Source organism: Camelina sativa, chromosome 4 (assembly GCF_000633955.1).
Source record: "Camelina sativa cultivar DH55 chromosome 4, Cs, whole genome shotgun sequence".
Lineage (NCBI taxonomy): Eukaryota > Viridiplantae > Streptophyta > Magnoliopsida > Brassicales > Brassicaceae > Camelina > Camelina sativa.
In genome coordinates, this window is record NC_025688.1 from 18,767,005 (window position 1) to 18,785,946 (window position 18,942).

Below are 18,942 nucleotides of genomic sequence, written 5' to 3' on the forward strand. Positions count from 1 at the left end.
TTAGTTAGGATGTCTATAACTTGAGCTACAAAGAGAATTGTAAAATATAATACGGCATCCGTTTGCTGCATTATCCCAATAATGTTACTATTGCATGACGATCGTATTTGTATCGACACATATTTTATGCATTCAACCATAGACTATACTACCTTATCTTAAGCATCTTCGCAATCACATCTTATGTAAAAAACAGAGACAATATTTAACATTGTTTATATATGCTATAAGAAAATTAAAAAACCTTGACGATGATAATGAGATGAATATGTGTGAAGCCGTACAGGGTAGTGAGAAAGCTAGCAAATAGCATTGTGTGACACGACGACGTACATGAATTATTGAGGTTGCAATTGGTGTACTGTTTACTAATAGTGTGAAAAAATAAACACTTTAGCAAGGATTTTAGTGTTTTACCCTAGCTATGATGACGAAACTGGATCGGATGACTGTTTTATTTATTTATTTTATTTGTATTTTTATTGGTAAATCATATGTGTAATACTAATGATTTGACAAAATAAATAAACGGTTATGTTATTTTTCATATTTATTTTTGGTCAAAACAGACGCTTATTAGTTTTAAATACAATATTAACAACGTTGAAACTAATCATAAAAACTGTAAATGTTAATTCTGAAAACGTCATACTTGAACACACATAAAATTACAGCTACTCGTCGACAAAAATTAAAATTAAATAAAAATTAAGACTATATTTATTTTTCCGTCAACGTACAACTATTCCAAAATAGTGGATTAGGTTGAATATATTAAGTCATAAATGTATATGTCCCTACCATATTTGTTGTCTTTTTAGGGGAAAAACGTAGACACGTAAAATCAACTTATTCGTCCTCCTCCTCCTCACAAATTAAGCATATGGGGAATTATATGGAGTATTTATTACATAAGAGAAAGAGATAAGAGTATTGAATGAATAATTCTGGTGAATTTTGGTTGTCATTCACTGTCCTAGTATTTATTTCTGATTTACTTTACATTTAAGACGACGACCTAACAGTACGACCTCCATACTAAGAGGGAGGTATTGGTTTAAGATTTAGAAAGAATTTTAATGACTTTATGTTCTTGCTGATTGTTAAAATCATAGAAAATTGAAAGTTAAAAATGATGGATTCTAAGAGATTGTTTAGGAAGTTTTTTAAAATCTTGATGATTTGTTTTTTCTAATCTTGTAAAATCTTTCTATTTGATGAAAGAGTTTTCATGACTTTTGTTATGAAGGAAATGATATAAAATCCTAAACCAATAACATAAAATTTGAATTCATTAACAATCCAAGATTCTTTTGTTTTACTTGAATAACATAAAATTTTTAATGACTTTATAAACCTCTTAATCTAAAACGCTAGATTTATCAAGATTTTATATAACTTTTTACAAATCCACAACCAATAACACCAAATTTTTAAAGAGTTTTTAAAAGTTTTGATTGAATAACAACGTATTTTACCTAACTTTTAAAGTCATTAAATTTTTTTCTAAATCCTAAACCAATACCTCCCCTTAATACACAGTTTTGCCCCACCAACAAAACTTATGAATATGTATCACACACATCTCTCGTTATGCTAATTAATTAACGGTGTTTGGCTCAAGCACTTATTATGATTTTGATTGTAGCGTTTTTGTTAGCGTCCAAACCAGGTTTCGTTCAAAGAATCGCAAAATTAAATTATATAACTAAAACAAAAATGGAGACAATTTTCTCCGTTTTTGTTTAGCCGATTTTAAACACAAATTTTACCAACAAAAAGAAACAACACACGTTTACATATATGTATGTCAATGTCACTAATGCCATACCATCAACTAAAAAACTTCAAATCTACCAAATCTTGAATCGAATCCTATAAAGTAAAACAATGATACATATATTCGGATAAAAAGCAGTAACATCATCATATTATTTCAGCCCATAGACACTCCTCGCAACATAATGCTAGATTCCTAGGACACAGTATACAAAAGTACCCATCACTGGAAATTGAAGTTATTCACCTGTGTATATGTCTTAAACATTGTAATGGCCAACACGATAAAGTGATTCTAAAGATTTTTGACATATTCGATTGTGCAGTATTTTAGATTTTTAGTGATATATAGTGTAATTTGATACGTTATAAAAATCAACCAACATAAGTTAGATTTAATAATTTAACTATATGAGATTTAGATTGTAAATGGTCTTTGTACCACCCAATACAAATGTACTGAAATACAGAAAATCAATACATGATCTAAAATGTGAATGTGGTTCAGGTATACTCTGCCCGTAGTAGACTCTTCCCATGGAGTCCAAAGAGGCAAATACAAACACACGACTTATTTTAGCAAACGTACTCTACAAAGACATTTTGCTACACATGTTTTTATTTTAACATAGAAGAGAAAAAAGTGAGTTTGTTTTGGTGGCTGTGTGGTGTTTTACTCAGATCTTAGCTGCAAAGGAAATGCCTTGTTTGGTGAGCTCGTCGAGGCTCTCTGCAGCAGGTCTAGCTTTGGCGACATTAGCCAAAGCCTTGTTCTCATCACCGCTACCTCCTTCCATGAATGCTCCAACCACTTTCCCACCTTGAACCCAGTATGCTCCAAACTTTGGTTTTGGGTTTGATGGATTGCTGTCTCCAAATAACACAGAGTCTCCTACGTTGTCTCCATAGAACTGCCACGAGAGATCAAAGGAGCGAGAGTAGAAGAATGGAAGATAGTCGTATTCCTCCACTGCTGCGCCTCCCTCAGCCGCTTTGATCGCCTGCCACAATGTATCACATATATAAACGCTTCTTCAGATATACAACAACTATGTTACTCTGTTTTGTTTGAGTTTTCGTTTTACAAAATGTAATAGGGGGTTTTCTGCTCCAAATGAAAGACAAGCGGATATAGAATCATTTCTGTTTGGCGTTTGCACTTATTTTATGGAAAACAAAAACTGAAATTTCTTTTCATATGTCGACACAAATGCAAGCGCGTAAATTGGGGGTGTAAGTACCTTAACAGCTTGCTCTGCTGATTTGCGGGAATGGTCAACATGCTCGACCCTTCTCACGTCTCCGTACATTTTCATAGGGAAAGTGGCAACATCGCCAACAGCATAAACATCTGGGACACTTGTTTTGAAGAATGCATCGGTCTGCGTGAACAGTTGAGTGGTTAATCAAAAGATCCAAATCAGAATGGTACAGGAGAAGATGTCAATGGCACAGCCTGCAGATAGGTACCTTAATTCCACCTTTGTCTTCCTCGACCTCCCCCTTGAATAAGGATGTCAATGGTTTTGCACCAACCCCAACTATGACAATGTCGGCTTCCAGAGTCCTCCCATCTTTGAGTTGTACTTCCTTCACCTGGAGGAGAACAATACAAGTAGGTCATTTGCACCGTGACAATTTGGAAAAAGCTATTTAGTGGTGATCCTTTATAACAAAAAGAAAACATCTTTATACAATCTGGTTTTTTATTTAAGAACCATATAAATGGAATCAAAATCAATTTGTGTAATCAAACCAAACAAAAGTGCTTTAAACCGGACTGAACCTAATTACATAACCTTGTTATTTGGCAGTAGACATTAGTTTCTATAGAACCAAACTGAAACGTAGACTGCATTTCCCACTCCTATTAGCTAATGTTAATATGGTTTACCTCTCCACTAGAATGAGCGGTGAACCCCGATGCCACTGTTCCTTTGATGATCTTCACTCCCTTGTTTGTATAGTAAGTCTCATAGAAAGCAGCAATATCGGCCGTGAAAAGCCTAGGCACTGCATGAACATGTTATTTTCATTACGCGGAACTAAGTAATACATATATGAATAACCGAAATGCAAAAGGATACGAATCAACTTACTGCACCAAGGTTCAGGGAAAACCATAGTGACATCAAAATTATTGATCCTCAAAGCTGCACTTAGCTCAAGACCAATGTAACCTCCGCCAACAACTACAGCCTTTCCACCTTTCTTTGCTTTAATTGCTTCAACCAGATTGTCAGCATCATCAATCTCCCTCAGATAGAGGATATTCTTAGAGTCTGCACCTTTTACTCCAAAATCAGTCAATCTGAGAACCTGCAAAGGAAGATAAGAGTTACTCTCTTCTTATCATAGAATATGAAGCTCTCCGATGTAAGAAATGCAAGGATATTAGTCTTTACAGTAGAACCAGTCGCAATGATGAGAGTCTCATATTTGAAGACATCCCCAGCTGCACTGACAAGACTCTTGACAGAGAGATCAGCTTTCACTATCTCTGTGCTTAGTATCAACTCAATTCCTGCAAACACAACAGATAACAAAAAAAAACGATAGTACGATTTAGTTCCAATAATATAAGTATTTAAGCTTGTATAGAGAGTGATGTAGGCTGGAGAAATTCCGTGGGATGATGATAAGTGTTATCATTGATAGGTGGGAACTAAATAGATGAGCAGAGCATCTCTCGATGATATTGGTGATGTGAAGTAAGATGGTTACCTTTCTGCTTGTACGATTCAGCAAGAAGTTTTTCTCCACCACTACCAACACAGCAATGGAAACCTGGAAGTCTAGCAGCCCCTGCAATAGAAAGAAGATGATATGCAATTGTTTTCTCGAAGCAAAAAGCTTAACAGAAAGCAAACCAGAAAACTAAACATTGTGGTTTGGAAAGTAAACCAGTAAAAAAAAAATTGAATTTACCTTCAGGAAACAAATACCCTTTGCTAAGTGCAGGGCGTTCATATGGAGCCACCTAAGCCAACCATATTTTGAGTAAATAAAGATCAGAGGGGTTACAAGACACACTGCATAATAAATAATAGAGTTTCTTAACCAAGTAGAGAGAGAAGAAAGCTTACGGCCTCTTTGGAGATAACTGCCAACTCTCCAGGTTTAACACCTTGATTAGCAAACTCCTTAGCTGCGTATCCCTACACACAACAAAACAAAAAAAATGGAGAAAAGGATAAAACAGAATCCTGAGGATACCCACTACGCTATTAGCGATTAACAACAACAATAGATCGATTAGTGATTGTAATATGATTAACTCAACAACGAATCTTAGAAACTGCCAAACTGGGAAGCGAAAGGCATGAAATCAAAAAAAATCAATCACAGATCGGACGTATAAACATACGAATCGTAAACCTAAATCATCGTAATCGCTACTGGAATTTACAATAAACGAATTACAGGCCTAACACAAACTATGAGAATTAAGGTATTTTTTCGCGAACGCAAAAATCGAAAGTAATGGCTTGAAAAAAAAAACAACTTAAAAGAGGAAGGAGGAGAGAAAAAAAAATACTCACGGCTGAAACGCCACCGCCGAGGATGATGTATTTGAAGCTCTTCTCCGCCATTTTTTTTATCCGATCGTCTCTTCCGAAGCTCAGTTTGTTATCTCTTTGGTCGCTGCCGAGGTTGGTTTGTTAGAGAAGAAAAGAAGAGGAAAAAAGGCTAATATGAGATGAGCTGAGTGAGTCTAATTGGCCACAACATTAACCGTTGATTGGATGAAAATCTTACACGTGGCAATATTTTAGCCGTCGTGATCCATGCTCTCTGGGTGTGGGGAAAGTAGAAGAATTAAGGACGGAAAAAAAGGACTGATTTAATTGTTTAAGTTAAGGAAAAATGATCGGCACGTAGACAATAAATGTTCAGTTAACTACATACGTTAACAGAACATAGGTTATGTGTACAAAACCATAAATATTAAATTTTAGTCGGAATTCGGTGTTGACCGGCGCTGACCAATGTTGATCAGCGTTTTTTTCCTAAAAATAATTTTTTTTGTTTTTAAATAAATAAATAAAATAAATAATTTGTATAATTTACAAAAACAAAATATAACAACAAAAAGTTATATGATAAAAAAATATAAGAAAATTATGTACCAAAAAAAACTAAAAATTTTATGACAAACAAAATTTGTGGTATATCTATTAACTAATTTTGTTAATACAGAAAATATACCAAAATAATATAATAAAACTATACCACCAAAATTTTATGTGTAGTAGATTTTTTTATAAAACTATAACAAATATATATCTTTCCGTTTTAAAAATCATTTTTTTGTTTTGTATTTTCAAAGATGGGGGTTTTAAATATATTTTTCTTTTTTACTTATTTATAAGATTATGTCATTTGAAATATATCTAAGGCATTGCCAACTATTTCTTTGATTTTAATAGATCAACCTTTGATTTTACAAAATCAACTTTTGTTTTTTAACTATCTTCTTGATATATGTCTTTTATGTAAATAAATAAAATTTTCATTATTTTCTTCCATTGCTTTTCTTATTAGAAACAAAGAAATAGTTGGTAATGTCTTGGATATATTTCAAATGACATAATATTATAAAGAAGTAAAAAGAAAAAAATATATTTAAAACCCCCACCTTTAAAAATACAAAATAAAAAATGATTTTTCAAAGGAAAATGTATAGATTTGTTATAGTTTTATGAAAAAATCTACTACACATAAAATTTTGGTTGTATAGTTTTATTATATTATTTTTGGTATATTTTTTGTAATAACAAAATTAGTTACTAGATATATCACAAATTTTGTTTGTCATATAATTTTTAATTTTTTTGGTATATAATTTTTTTGTATTTTTTTGTCGTATAACTTTTTGTTGTTATATTTTGTTTTTTGAATATTTTTTTTGGTTAACGCTGGTCAACATTAATCAATGCCGGTTAATACGGATCAACGTCGGATTTCGGCCAAAAATTAATGTTTATGGTGTTGTATACATAACCTATGTTTGTTTATGAATGTTTTCATATAGTTAACAAAATATTTATATTGTTTATATGCGTGGCCGTTGGCGTATACATCAAGTAAGCGGCAATTATTTTTCGTTACCCTCAAAAATAGTTTAGTGGGAAAGTCACAAATGTGCCACGTCATTGGATAAGTCATGAGCTTTTAGTACGAATGGATTTGGCATGTATTGGGCTTCTTTTCTGATCTTTAAGGCCCAAATTTTCAATTTTAAGAATTATGAAGTGGAAAACAAAAAAAAAGCACTCGAACATAAAAAAGTCGGAAAAAAACCACTCAACTGGTAATCAAGCATAAGTTTGATCGTCCAGGCCCTAGGCGCTCTGCAGTCTAGGTAAGACGCTCTACAAACACCTAGACGATCGCTTAGACCATCTCAAATCACATAATATTATTTTATTTTTAATTGCATATATTTAAAATTTTAAGTATTATATTCATATAAATGTTTATATATTATTAATTTAAATTAAATAAATGTATTTATTCTAATTTTAGTTTATGATTTTTTTATTTTTTTTATTTTTTTCTAACATATATTTTTACATAATTTTATATATAATGTTTCATATTATAAACGTCTAAACCATCTAAAAACATTTAAACTCTGACTAGGCATTTTAGGCGTTGGATCACCGCCCATATACCACCTAACTCTTTTTTAAACATTGTTTGTAAGACATAAGCTAAAATCCAAATTTAACACAAACTTTTAAACGACAAGTCAAGAGCATATACATTTTAGGAGCAAAGTCATATTCAATAATTTCGAATATGACAATTAGTTTAGTGGTTCGTTGTTAATGTCGTTAAAAGTGTTATCCTGCACCTATATTCAAAATTACATGATGTTATATTGTTGAAAAAACGAAAATTATCAACAACAATATTTCTTCGATCTGTTTGATTTCGGCTTAATACATTTGAGGTCATCCGAAGTGGCACGTAAATAAGGTCGTCGGAGCTCGTAGCGGCGTAAGTCATGTGCAATATAATTTTTTTATTAGTTAAATACTTTATTGTCAGCAAATATTTTTGTAAATAAGAATGACTATACGGTTCACACAATCTTTATAGTTTTCTAGTAATTGAACGGAACGATTTTTCGCACTCCCATCCAAAAACTATAGGTGCAAATGCAATAACCCATTTCGATGATGCTCTTATTTTATTTTTCCAATGTTCTGATTTTAAATTGTTCGAATTTCAAAATATACAGTATATAATTTGAAATAAATACCTCGAGTTGATAAATGGAGGAGAAAAAAAATTGGTGGAGTGGATTAGATTAGATAGAATGCATACAAATACAAAAACGCCAAGCAAGCCTTTCATGGGGTGTGTGGCTTGTCGACACAAACATGTGAAACCAATACTTGTTGCCTTATTCTCTAGCTTGTTCCCTTTCTTTTATCTTATTTTTTTCTTTACCCAAAACTATAATTTGATATCCCCTCTACTATAGTATTATATATCTTCCTCGGATACTCATCTCTCAGATCTTAGTTCTCATTGATATCGTTTTGTTTATTAGTTATGCAGAATATAGCATAACTCAAATCATTTGTCCTAGTGTTCGCCGTCCACTCAATAATTTATAAACATCCATACCTAAATTTTATACAAATATAAAATTGCAACAAAAACTTATGATCTAGTGGTTTATATTAGTGTAATCATTGTATCATAACTTGGTATATAAAATGTGTTGAGTTATATATCAAAATATGTATATATCTTTGTATCCAAAAGATCCAGACATAAAATTAAAAGAAGGATCAGAATAAGAAGGAACTAAATAAAACAAAGTGGAATTAAATTTTGAATGGTGGTTCAAAATGATCTTCTTATACACAATATTTTGGGTTCCATCAATCGTTATTGTTGAAAAGATGCAAATATTAAAAAAAAACAAATAAAATAATTAGCAGGACCATTTGATATAATTATATATGCGCGTGCATGTGTTTGTATAATACAATCTTTTGCTGTGATGGTTGGTTTAAGTTAAGTAATTAGAAATAAGATGCGGATGTATATGACATTTAATGATCTATTTTTTTTTGTGTTAGTTCATGTTCTTAAAATATATTTAATGTGGGATTAAAAAGCAAGAAGGAAGAGATTTAAAGGCGCAGAAAGAATCCTAGGCTCAAGGGCTCTCAAAAGAGACCTATGAAGTCTATTATTTCCTAACTCCACGTTCCAACTATGATTTAGGCTTTTTTGCCAGATTCAAAAGTACTCTGTTATAGTATTAATCTCGAGCATGGTATTATCAATTTCTGTTTTTAAAGATATGTTGATCTTTTTTCCTATGCATTTTCAATCTTCATTACTCAAATTTTAGCTCAATTCTTTCTTATTTATTTACTTAATTTCTTTTTTACTGGCCAATAGAAGCCATAACGACTTTCCAGATTATTTAAGATTTTGTAGTTTATCCTAATTGTATATAGTTACTGTTTTTGCATCGAGAACGTACTTAACATCTTGTAAATCGCAAACGCATAGTATGTTGTACCAGAGTAGAAGGATCGAGTTGCCAATATACCAGCTTTCCCAACGAAATCCAAGGTAATCTATAAATACCCATTGACCTACATGTATCATGATCATACCCACAGGCCACAGATACAGTCAACAGCATTTATAAATATGTAAATATGGTTCATGTTAATCTATTACCAGTAAATGCAACAATATACAAAGTCAATAAGTGTGTACATACGTATTACGTACATATGATCAGTATGATGTTATACGCTCTAACTCTTACTGTTGACACCAAACAAAATGAAACCATGTTGTGTAAATATGACATGTAACATTTTCTAATATTTTCTCTTTTTTTATTATTAAGTATTAACGTCTAAATCATATGCATAATTTATTTTTACGTAATTAATTAGGTCATAGGATGCTGTAGAGGAATGAATGTACTTAACTTAAAAGATGATATTTATGTCTATAAAACTGATAAAAATAGTGACAGAACAAGAAAAAACACATACTGCAAACTAGGTAAAACACAATATAATAAACTAATTTAATCAAGTAACATATGAAAATTTTCGACTTTGCTAGACATGCAGTCATATTCCACTTTTTTTATATAGTCATTCTATATGTGTTTTTACATTAGACTGATTGTATTGTTTTTGTCTGCTTAAATTAGAACATATATTTCGTTTAATCATTAATGTTTCCTTAGTTAGTAACATGCGTTAGTTCTTAACTCCTCAGTACTTTTTATCTTATGAGCTACTCTTTGAAGTAATATAGTTCCATAATGACGATTTTAAAAGTCTAATTAATAGTATAATCTATACAGTGGTTTCACAAAATAAATATACTTCAAAAAACGTGATTTCGTCGAAAGAAGTGTTATCGAAAACATTTTGAAAATAAACTGCGCACTGGTTACCATACCAGTCTTATTCTGACAATATTGCTCCACCGTTATTATAAAAGTATTCACATCTGTTTTTATTTTCTCAACCAATCGTACCAACCATCATTCACAGTAAAATTAAGGCATATGTCGAAAGTTGTTTGTATAGTCACACCGACTGTTGAAAGAAAACAGAAGTTACCGACTAATTTATTTAGTTTAAGTTTTACTTAACTTAATCTTTTACCTCTTGAATTTCGTCAAACTGTTATTCATTTTTGTTTTTAACATTACTTTTTGTCTATTCAAATGAAAACTTTGAGATATGTTTTGAAAATTTCACTACTCAACAGAAAACATTGTTATAAAAAGTTCCTTAATAATATATCTACAACATAGTATATTACCAGTGCTTGCAACTTTCATCAGCAATGCATGATATGCAAAAATAACTTTTTGTGAAGATTAGTGTAATTTCAGATTGGGTAAGGGTTATGCTAGTAGTCACTATTCGATGAATGATGGGAAGATCTTTGGCAAATTTGACTCTGGTCAAAAATGTCATGATAGTAGTGGAAGTAAATTATTGATCATCAAAAATTGCCGGGGATGGTGAATTCAAGAAATTATTTTGACATGACAATATATAATATTAATATCTAGACAAGGAGTACATGTTCTATAACTATAAAAAAAAAACATAAATACAAGTAAAATATTCGAAGTAATGAACAAACAATAATAATTAAGCTAAATTTATGGACCAAAAAAAAGAGTCTGAAAAACATTTTGAAATCTAGAAATTTGATACAGTATGGAATAATGTGAAAATAATATCTTCTAGAAAATGAAAAAAAATGTGTGGGAAAATAAAATATGAAAGGTTACAATTTTTTTGTTTAATTATTGAACGTATAAGTATATGAAAGACTCGCAAACATATGCTGTGGGGCCCACCATGTTTTTCAACTTGATCATCTCTCTCTCTCTCTCTCTCTCATTCACCCAAAAAAAACAAATTTTTACATCTAAAAAAAAAAATCAAAACTTTTTTACTTTCTCTGGATCCTCTTCTTCAAGCTCCAAGGCCATTTAGGGTTTATCTGAGGCTCTCTAAATTGATTCACCCAAATTTTTTAATTTTATTTCTCAGCAAGCAAGCAAGCTTTTCTTCTTCTTCTTCTTCTTCTTCTTCTTCTTCTTCATCTTTTGGGTAAGAAGCCCTTCTCTTCCTTTAAAGTTTTCGTTAGCCTTTACCTTTTTTTTTGCTTCTGCACGCCTTCATTTGCACTTTTTTTTTTTTTTTTTAAGTTCTTCTGAAACTCTCTCTTTGATTGCTTTTTCATGAGATTTGGGGACCGTATTCAGGGGTTATTTTAGTGGGCTTCTCTGAAGATTTTCGTATTTTTTTTTTTTTTATTCTGACCTTTCATTATCTATATGTGGTCACTTGTGAGTCTTTGCAGTTTCAACTCAAAACATTTAGGTTTTAGTTTTTTTTTTCAATTTGTTTTTCTGGGTTTGCTTTTAGCTTATCTTCTTTGTTTCACGCATTGGCTCTCTCTCTCTATCTCTCTGATTTGACATTTGTGATTTGTTTGTGGGGTTTTTTGTTAAGAAAAAAAAAAAAAACATTGCTACATTTAGCTGGGTTAAATGGAATCTTCTTCACTCATGCTTCACCAGCTACACTGTTCTTTGTTTCCCAGTAAATTTTTAAGTTTTTTGAGATCTGTTGTTACTTAATCGATTCCTTATTCCTCATAGTTGTTAGATCTCTTAACCTCACTCCAAGCTTTCTACTTTACGCGGTTTGATTTATTAAATTCGTAAACTTTTGTTCTGGTAAAAATTCAATCTTTAGGGTTCTTCATAGCAATTCCTGTTCACACATCAGTCGACTAACTTATTTTTAGTATCAAATGTTGAAAATATCTTCAGATTTCAATCACAGTGATGGTTTTTTTGACAAATTTTTCAATATAAAAATGTCATTTTTTTCTTCTTTTTCTTCGCTGTATTAATTTATGGGTACCTCTCCCTATCTGTACTTTGTGTAGGGTTCGTGATTAAGTCTACAAAAGAAACATAATGAAAACACCTATAGCTCTATTAACTTTGCTTTCTAGATCTGTTGCTTCTCTTTAATTTCATTTCATATCACTTTATACACACATTGCTCTTCATTTGAAGTTACTTGTTCTAAAACCAGTTTTTTTTTTCTTCTGATTATTCTCTTTCAGGTAACTGTGTGATTGTGTTTCCATCCCAGAAGTTAAGAAACGGATCATAGAAAGATGAATAACTCGGTGCTGCTTTGATTTTCTCAAGGGATTTTAGTTACTGTATAAGCTCTGTTTTGCAATGGGATCGTTTGGAGGCGCTTGTGAAATTGTGGAAGAGAAGGATGATGAAGTAAGGTTGCCAAAACATTCCGGGAGATATGGTAAATCGGTTATGGGATCATCTAGTAAAGATTCGGAGCGGAAGCCACGAGAGTATCATGGCTCTCTTGAGTATGATATTGATAAGCTTTTTCAGTCTATTTCTGTGAAACCATCAACGAGGTTGATGAGTTCTTCTTTCCATAATCATGAGACGAGCGCAAGTGCCGGTCCAAGCAGGACTACAAGCCCTTCCAAGAGAATTGCTTCCATGAAAAAACCTGGCACACCTCAGTCGCCTAGAGTTTTTGGTCTCTCTGATTCGGTTTCTTTGAAGCAGGCTTTGAGGGATCGTTGCATTTCCAAGGCGTCGGAAATGGCTGCTCAGAAACGGTTGTCGAAATCAGCTGCTGCTTCTCCGAGGGTGTCAGAAGCAGACAGGATAAAGAGTTTGTATGACCAAGTTTCGAATGAATCTACTAGCAGCAGGTCTGTGCTTGTTCCTGGGGACAAGGGTAAAGGAAGTTTGGTTGAGAAACCTCTGATGCCGTTAAATGATAAACCAAGCTCTTCAAAGAGCGTGGCTCAGCGGTTTGAAGAGCCTGCTAACCCCATTTCTGAGCCATCTCAAGATGGAATCAGTTTGAGATTACAAGGAGTGGAAAATCAAATGCGGGAGATTAAGCTGTTGCATAAATCCAACAAATCTGGGTCTTGTCTTAGTTCTGGCAGTGGAGATTATGAGATAGAGATAGATGAAAACGTTCCGTCTCCTTCCACTCATGCGTTTGTTCAAGATGTGATAGAAATAGACAAACATGTTACCTCACTGCCTTCTCATTCTAGCAAGAAAGTTAATGCGACAGAGCTCGACAAGAATATTCCCTCATCTGCTTTAGACTCAGAGCAGAAAGGGAAGTTGGATGATGCACCTAGTTCAGGGACAGAGAAGAGCAAAACAGTACGAAAGATGATTCCACATCCCAAACAACCCAAAAAGAAGATTTTGCTTAAGAAGAAGTTAAAAATCGGGTTGGTTTCAGCAACTTACCCGACAAAAAACGATGAAGAAATTGTTCCTTCCATAAATTCTAGTGCCAATCAACTTCTCTGCCAGAGATGTCACTGTTCGTTGAAGAGCACCAGTATTGATAACCACCCACCCTCATATACTGCTAGTCATAATCCTGAGATTTGCTCAGAAAGTTTGAGCTCTGTTTCAAATAATGTTGGTAAAGAAGCTCATCAAGTATCTGACGGGAACTCCTCTGGTTCTTGTAATGTCAGTCAAAGCTCTGAAGCTGAGATTGTCATCATGAAACAAGATTTTTCCTCGAGCAATAACAGTGGAAACGGTGCAATGCACGAAAAGGAAAGAGAGAATCCAACTTCAAGTGAGAAATTCGAGTTTTCATTGAGTTCAAAAGATAGTCTTGGGGATTATAGCAGGAGCACAAGCATGAGCGAGGAAAGCAATCTGAGCCGATTTAGCTGCGGGAATAAGCCTCACATGTCGATGGATGTGAGATGGGAAGCGATTAAGCATGTGAAGGTTCAATACGGCTCTATGGGTTTACGACACTTCAACCTTTTGAAGAAACTCGGTTGTGGAGATATAGGAACAGTCTATCTCGCCGAGCTGATTGGTACAAACTGTTTGTTTGCCATAAAGGTCATGGACAACGAGTTCTTGGCAAGAAGGAAAAAGTCTCCACGGGCACAAGCAGAAAGAGAAATACTTAAAATGTTGGACCATCCTTTTCTTCCTACATTATACGCTCAATTTACTTCGGATAATTTGTCTTGTCTAGTCATGGAGTATTGTCCTGGAGGAGATCTTCATGTCCTCAGACAGAAGCAGCTAGGCCGTTGTTTCCCTGAACCTGCAGCAAGGTAATGATTTTATCTTTTACGTTTCGCGTCTACATCATTAATTTACTTAAACTGATGATAAAAACATGTTTTTGTAGATTCTATGTTGCTGAGATTCTCCTTGCATTGGAGTATTTACACATGCTTGGTATCATATACCGAGATCTGAAACCGGAGAACATTCTTGTCCGTGAAGATGGACACATTATGCTTACGGATTTCGACCTCTCACTTCGTTGTGCTGTGAACCCGACTCTTCTCAGGTCAAATTCTCCGCCTGGTAAAGATCCGGCAAGGATTTCAGGTCCATACAACACATCCAACTGTATACAACCATTCTGTATCAGCGAACCATCTTGCCAGGTTTCTTGTTTCAGCCCTAGGCTCTCCTCAAACCAACAACAAGGTAGAAAACAAAAGAAGGCCGATCATCTTTCGAAAAGTCAACAACAGTTAAAGAGATCATTGCCTCAGCTCGTGGCTGAACCAACTGAAGCAAGATCCAATTCTTTTGTGGGAACACACGAGTACTTAGCCCCAGAGATCATTAAAGGAGAAGGACACGGCGCTGCGGTTGACTGGTGGACTTTCGGGGTTCTCCTTTACGAGCTTCTGTATGGGAAAACACCTTTCAAAGGTTACAACAACGACGAGACGTTGGCCAATGTCGTGTTGCAGAACCTCAAGTTTCCAGATAGTCCGCTTGTGAGCTTCCAGGCAAAGGATTTGATCAGAGGGCTTCTGGTTAAAGAACCAGAGAACCGGCTTGGATCAGAGAAAGGATCTGCAGAGATCAAAAGACATCCTTTCTTTGAAGGATTGAACTGGGCTCTGATCCGCTGTGCAATCCCGCCTGAGCTGCCAGATTTCTATGAGTATGGTGGTGGAGCGGAAGCAGCTGCAGATTCTCCTGGAGGCAGTGATAGTAAGTATCTTGAATGTAAAGCCATAGGCGATCATCTTGAGTTCGAGTTGTTTTAAGCAAGACAGAGAAAATTTTCTGGTAAAAGTTTCAGAGTAAACGTTGTTGTAAGTTTATATCTAAGTTAAAGTCTAAATGTCTAATATGTAAATTTAGCTCTCTGAGACATAATCTCATATATTCACCAGCTTTAGTCTCCAAATTATATATATACTCATTCTAGTTTGTTGCCGGCTTCCGAATTTTAGTCTATGTTTTCATAATCTGGGTTTCAATCAAAATTTGCAACACCAAATCATATACCAAGCCACACCTAAGTAACACAATGTTACCACAATTTTCTCGGCTAGTTTTACTGATCAAATTTGTCAAAATTGCGATGATTGTGCGCTTACACTGCCATTTTGTCATTGCATTGATAAGGCCATTGTGCGCTTACACTGCCATTTTGTCATTGCATTGATAAGGCCATTTACCAAAGATTTGCAACTTGCAAAAACAGTAAAGAAGAAAAGCCCAAAAAGACACCTTTGATCATCAGATTGGCTCCACTTGAATTACGAAATTGAATTTATTTATCCTTTATTACTTTTCCTTTTGGCGGGATTGCTTGCTTTGATTTTGGGATGGTGTAAAAGCAAAGTTATTTCGTTTGACAAGGTTTAAGCAAAAGCAAAAGTCACTAAAAAAAAGTGGATAAATACATCTTGGGAGAGACAGAGAGAGACTTGTTGTAACAACAAGAAGAAGACTAAAAAAATGAGTAGCAAGAACAACTTGGGAGCTGCTGCAGCTTCTGCAGTCAACACCAATGGTAAGCTTCCCATGGAGGAGAACGAAGACGAAGAGATATGGAAAGTTGCAGTGTCGAGGTTTCAAGCCCGAGAAGAAGAGATCGAGAGGAAGAAGATGACTGTTAAGGAAAAAGTTCAACAGCGGCTCGGTTTTGCAGAGGAAGCTACAAGATGCTTAACTCAAACACTGGAAGTAAGTTAAAAAAAATTAAGCCTTTTTGTTTAACATGGTAGACAACAAAGTTAATAATGTTCATACTAAAACAGGAGCTAGAGATTATGGGAGATCCTATGAGAAAAGAAGTTGGAATGGTGAGGAAGAAAATAGACTTGGCGAATCGAGATATCAAATCTTTGGCACAAAGCTGTCAGAAGAAGGTTTCTTAGATTTCCATCCGTCAAAATCTTTTCACATTTTTATACTCTGCAGCTCTATTGAACACGAGAATATTTGGACAGGAGAAGGAATACAAAGAGACATTGGAAGCTTTTAACGAAAAGAACAAAGAGAAAGCTCACCTTGTTTCAATGTTAATGGAGGTAATTGGTTTAAAACCACTTTTAAGGTTTGTATTTTCCTACAGCACATCCGATGTGTGTTGATGATTTTTTTTGGCAGCTACTGGCTGAAAGTGAAAGATTAAGGATAAAGAAACTGGAGGAAATCAACAAGACTGTTGGAACCTTGCAATAAAGAGAAACCAATCCACACGGATCTTACCTTAAAAGAGTCTGAAAATTTTATTTGAGGTTTTTGGTATTAGATTCTGTTCCAACTCCTTAATAAAATGAGCTACTATGTAGAATGATTTGCCAAAGGTTTAAAGATATGAATGCGGCCAAAACCAAACTTCTTAGAGGATACTACTTTGTTTAACACATGATCATGATGTCTTTGTACACGTAGATCAACAACAAATCAAACATCATCATACCGGTATCCGAAACAGCTGCTTTGATTATTTTGTCACTACTCGTTAGTCTTTTACTCTGCTGGCTCAGTGTTTACATACCTATTTGCGTAATCTAGATACTCCTGCAAGAAACAATCAAACATAAAAGAGCTTTCCATGGGTGGAATGAGAAAAACGAAGACAGATTTCCACCGGTCTCTAACTAAAGCAGAACAACCGTACCTGAAGTATAACTACTGCAGCTAACTTGTCCGACATTGTCTTCTCTTGAACTGGATGCAGATTCAAGGGCTTCAACAGCAGTTCAACAGTCTGTGGATTATATTACATGAGAATCAAGTTCTTATAAGTTCCGGCGTTCAATGCTAACACTCGTATGTACTAGGACTTGCTAGATCCTTTAAGTTGGCATAAAAAATACCTTTGATGATAATCGCTCATCCCAATATGTGTACTTCACTTCCTTCAGTTTTTCGGTTTTACGAAGTTCTTCTATGAAAAGGTTCACAGTGACAACCTGTTCCATGTTAAAAAATCTTTTCTTTTGGTCATAGGTGCAAGAAAAGAGGGAAAATACTTAACAAATAAGTGGAAAAAAAGCTTACATCCTCTACATTGTTCAGTTTGCCAAACGGATAACCAACAACTAAGCCTGACACAGAAAATGCTTTGACCTGAATGAGACAAGGAGATCAGTAAAGGCAAAGGATTGGTGTAATCAAACGAAGTTCATAATGAAAAAGTCTCGTGTTAGATATATAACTCAACAGTAAGTTTTACAGAGACATCAAACACCTAATCATTTAATCACCAGTAACCACAAATAGCCATAGGAAAATAGTATTAATCAAATCATTACAATCTTAGTACAGACACTGATCTATACTACCAAGCCTTCTACTTCATTGTCCAAAAAAACTAAGAAATTATAGTATCCACTTCTTAAATCTTAACAGGATAAAATCTAGAGCTAAGAAATACAGGAACAATCAAAACTTTAACACTTACCAAGTTCTGAAAATCTGTAGCCATCAAGTCAATGTTTGTTTTCTTCCTAAGCAGAACACTGCCAAGAGAAGTAACAAAAAAACAATAATGTTGAAGTATCTGATTGAACCACTTTGAATCTAAAAGATTGAATGAAACAGAATGATAAGTACCTCAATGGAGACGCAACCATATTTGAAGGATCTGAGATAGCTAACCCAACATACTTGTCACCAACATCTAAACCGAGAAAACGACCAGGGACTGATACTTTTGTCTTCAACGCATTACCCAATAAGCTCAATGGCTTCACATACTTCATATTCCTGTCCACCAAATAAGTTCAATCAAACTTCCAAAAAAACACTTGTCCCAAATTGCGACTAAAAATTTCAATTAAATCAGTTAATAAAGTGCATCAATTTGAATGCTTTGGTACCAAAAACCTTCATATCAGACAATGAAACAAACATTCGAAAAAGGGTTTTAGAAACTAATCAGAAAGGTTGAAACTTTCTTGACGTACTTTCAAAAGGTGGAAGCTTTCTGGCGCCGGAGCACGGAATCTGGCGAGAAAGAAACAAAGAAGCTTCTGTTAACACAAAACCATCCACGAACGTGAATTGGAGATGTGCCGGAAAAGGTTTATTCCGGTTTACTTCGAAGCTTCACCGTGTCTATGTGAATGTAAACGCCTGTGGAGAAGAAGAAACAAGAAAATTATTAGGTTTTGGTTTTCCCCTAAACCCTTCGACTCTATCAGAGTGTTCATTTTAAACCGGAAACCGTTTGAATCGAGGTGGTTTAACTGGTTTACCAAAATTGATTCGGTTAAGTCAAATCTGAGGTTACTTGAGACTTGGAG

The 18,942-nt window shown here is 34.2% G+C and overlaps 4 protein-coding genes across 6 annotated transcripts; 2 read left to right on the forward strand and 2 right to left on the reverse strand.

Moving 5' to 3' along the window:
* LOC104781139 (monodehydroascorbate reductase 1, peroxisomal-like) lies at window positions 2,197-5,461 on the reverse strand. The gene is made up of 10 exons (XM_010505732.1): window positions 5,322-5,461; window positions 4,866-4,937; window positions 4,708-4,759; window positions 4,504-4,584; window positions 4,185-4,303; window positions 3,879-4,098; window positions 3,674-3,792; window positions 3,250-3,375; window positions 3,021-3,161; window positions 2,197-2,780 (listed from the first exon to the last, which is right to left on the reverse strand). The coding sequence occupies exons 1-10, from the start codon at window positions 5,370-5,372 to the stop codon at window positions 2,457-2,459; spliced, it is 1,305 nt and encodes a 434-aa protein (XP_010504034.1). The 5' UTR covers window positions 5,373-5,461; the 3' UTR covers window positions 2,197-2,456.
* Window positions 11,198-15,608, forward strand: LOC104781140 (serine/threonine-protein kinase KIPK1-like). Of its 3 annotated transcripts, none has more exons than XM_010505734.2 (3): window positions 11,198-12,049; window positions 12,448-14,481; window positions 14,559-15,608. In XM_010505734.2, exons 2-3 carry the CDS (start codon window positions 12,569-12,571, stop codon window positions 15,439-15,441), a joined length of 2,796 nt encoding a protein of 931 aa, XP_010504036.1. In that variant the 5' UTR covers window positions 11,198-12,049; window positions 12,448-12,568; the 3' UTR covers window positions 15,442-15,608. The 3 variants fall into 3 exon arrangements, with proteins under 3 accessions (XP_010504036.1, XP_010504037.1, XP_010504035.1); XM_010505735.2 differs by having other exon boundaries at window positions 11,198-11,912; XM_010505733.2 differs by lacking the exon at window positions 11,198-12,049 and having other exon boundaries at window positions 12,060-14,481.
* On the forward strand, window positions 16,061-17,033 carry LOC104781143. Its single transcript, XM_010505737.2, has 4 exons — window positions 16,061-16,369; window positions 16,444-16,554; window positions 16,636-16,716; window positions 16,796-17,033. Exons 1-4 carry the CDS (start codon window positions 16,142-16,144, stop codon window positions 16,868-16,870), a joined length of 495 nt encoding a protein of 164 aa, XP_010504039.1. The 5' UTR covers window positions 16,061-16,141; the 3' UTR covers window positions 16,871-17,033.
* Window positions 16,894-18,805, reverse strand: LOC104781142 (putative pre-16S rRNA nuclease). The gene is made up of 7 exons (XM_010505736.1): window positions 18,604-18,805; window positions 18,251-18,403; window positions 18,099-18,156; window positions 17,696-17,764; window positions 17,512-17,607; window positions 17,313-17,402; window positions 16,894-17,212 (listed from the first exon to the last, which is right to left on the reverse strand). The coding sequence occupies exons 2-7, from the start codon at window positions 18,397-18,399 to the stop codon at window positions 17,162-17,164; spliced, it is 513 nt and encodes a 170-aa protein (XP_010504038.1). The 5' UTR covers window positions 18,400-18,403; window positions 18,604-18,805; the 3' UTR covers window positions 16,894-17,161.

Bases quoted from the DNA above. Each gene is read 5' to 3' on its own strand.
- LOC104781143 (XM_010505737.2), top strand. From the start codon at position 16,142: ATGAGTAGCAAGAACAACTTGGGAGCTGCTGCAGCTTCTGCAGTCAAC. The intron at 16,555-16,635 runs GTTTCTTAGATT...ATATTTGGACAG, and splicing joins CACAAAGCTGTCAGAAGAAG to GAGAAGGAATACAAAGAGAC. The intron at 16,717-16,795 runs GTAATTGGTTTA...TTTTTTTGGCAG, and splicing joins TTGTTTCAATGTTAATGGAG to CTACTGGCTGAAAGTGAAAG.
- LOC104781139 (XM_010505732.1), bottom strand. From the start codon at position 5,372: ATGGCGGAGAAGAGCTTCAAATACATCATCCTCGGCGGTGGCGTTTCA. The intron at 4,760-4,865 runs GTAAGCTTTCTT...TGGTTGGCTTAG, and splicing joins CAGTTATCTCCAAAGAGGCC to GTGGCTCCATATGAACGCCC. The intron at 3,793-3,878 runs GTAAGTTGATTC...ATGTTCATGCAG, and splicing joins TTTCCCTGAACCTTGGTGCA to TGCCTAGGCTTTTCACGGCC.
- LOC104781142 (XM_010505736.1), bottom strand. From the start codon at position 18,399: ATGAAGTATGTGAAGCCATTGAGCTTATTGGGTAATGCGTTGAAGACA. The intron at 18,157-18,250 runs GTACTTATCATT...TTCTCTTGGCAG, and splicing joins ATGGTTGCGTCTCCATTGAG to TGTTCTGCTTAGGAAGAAAA. The intron at 17,608-17,695 runs GTAAGCTTTTTT...AACATGGAACAG, and splicing joins AACTGAACAATGTAGAGGAT to GTTGTCACTGTGAACCTTTT.
- LOC104781140 (XM_010505734.2), top strand. From the start codon at position 12,569: ATGGGATCGTTTGGAGGCGCTTGTGAAATTGTGGAAGAGAAGGATGAT. The intron at 14,482-14,558 runs GTAATGATTTTA...ATGTTTTTGTAG, and splicing joins TTCCCTGAACCTGCAGCAAG to ATTCTATGTTGCTGAGATTC.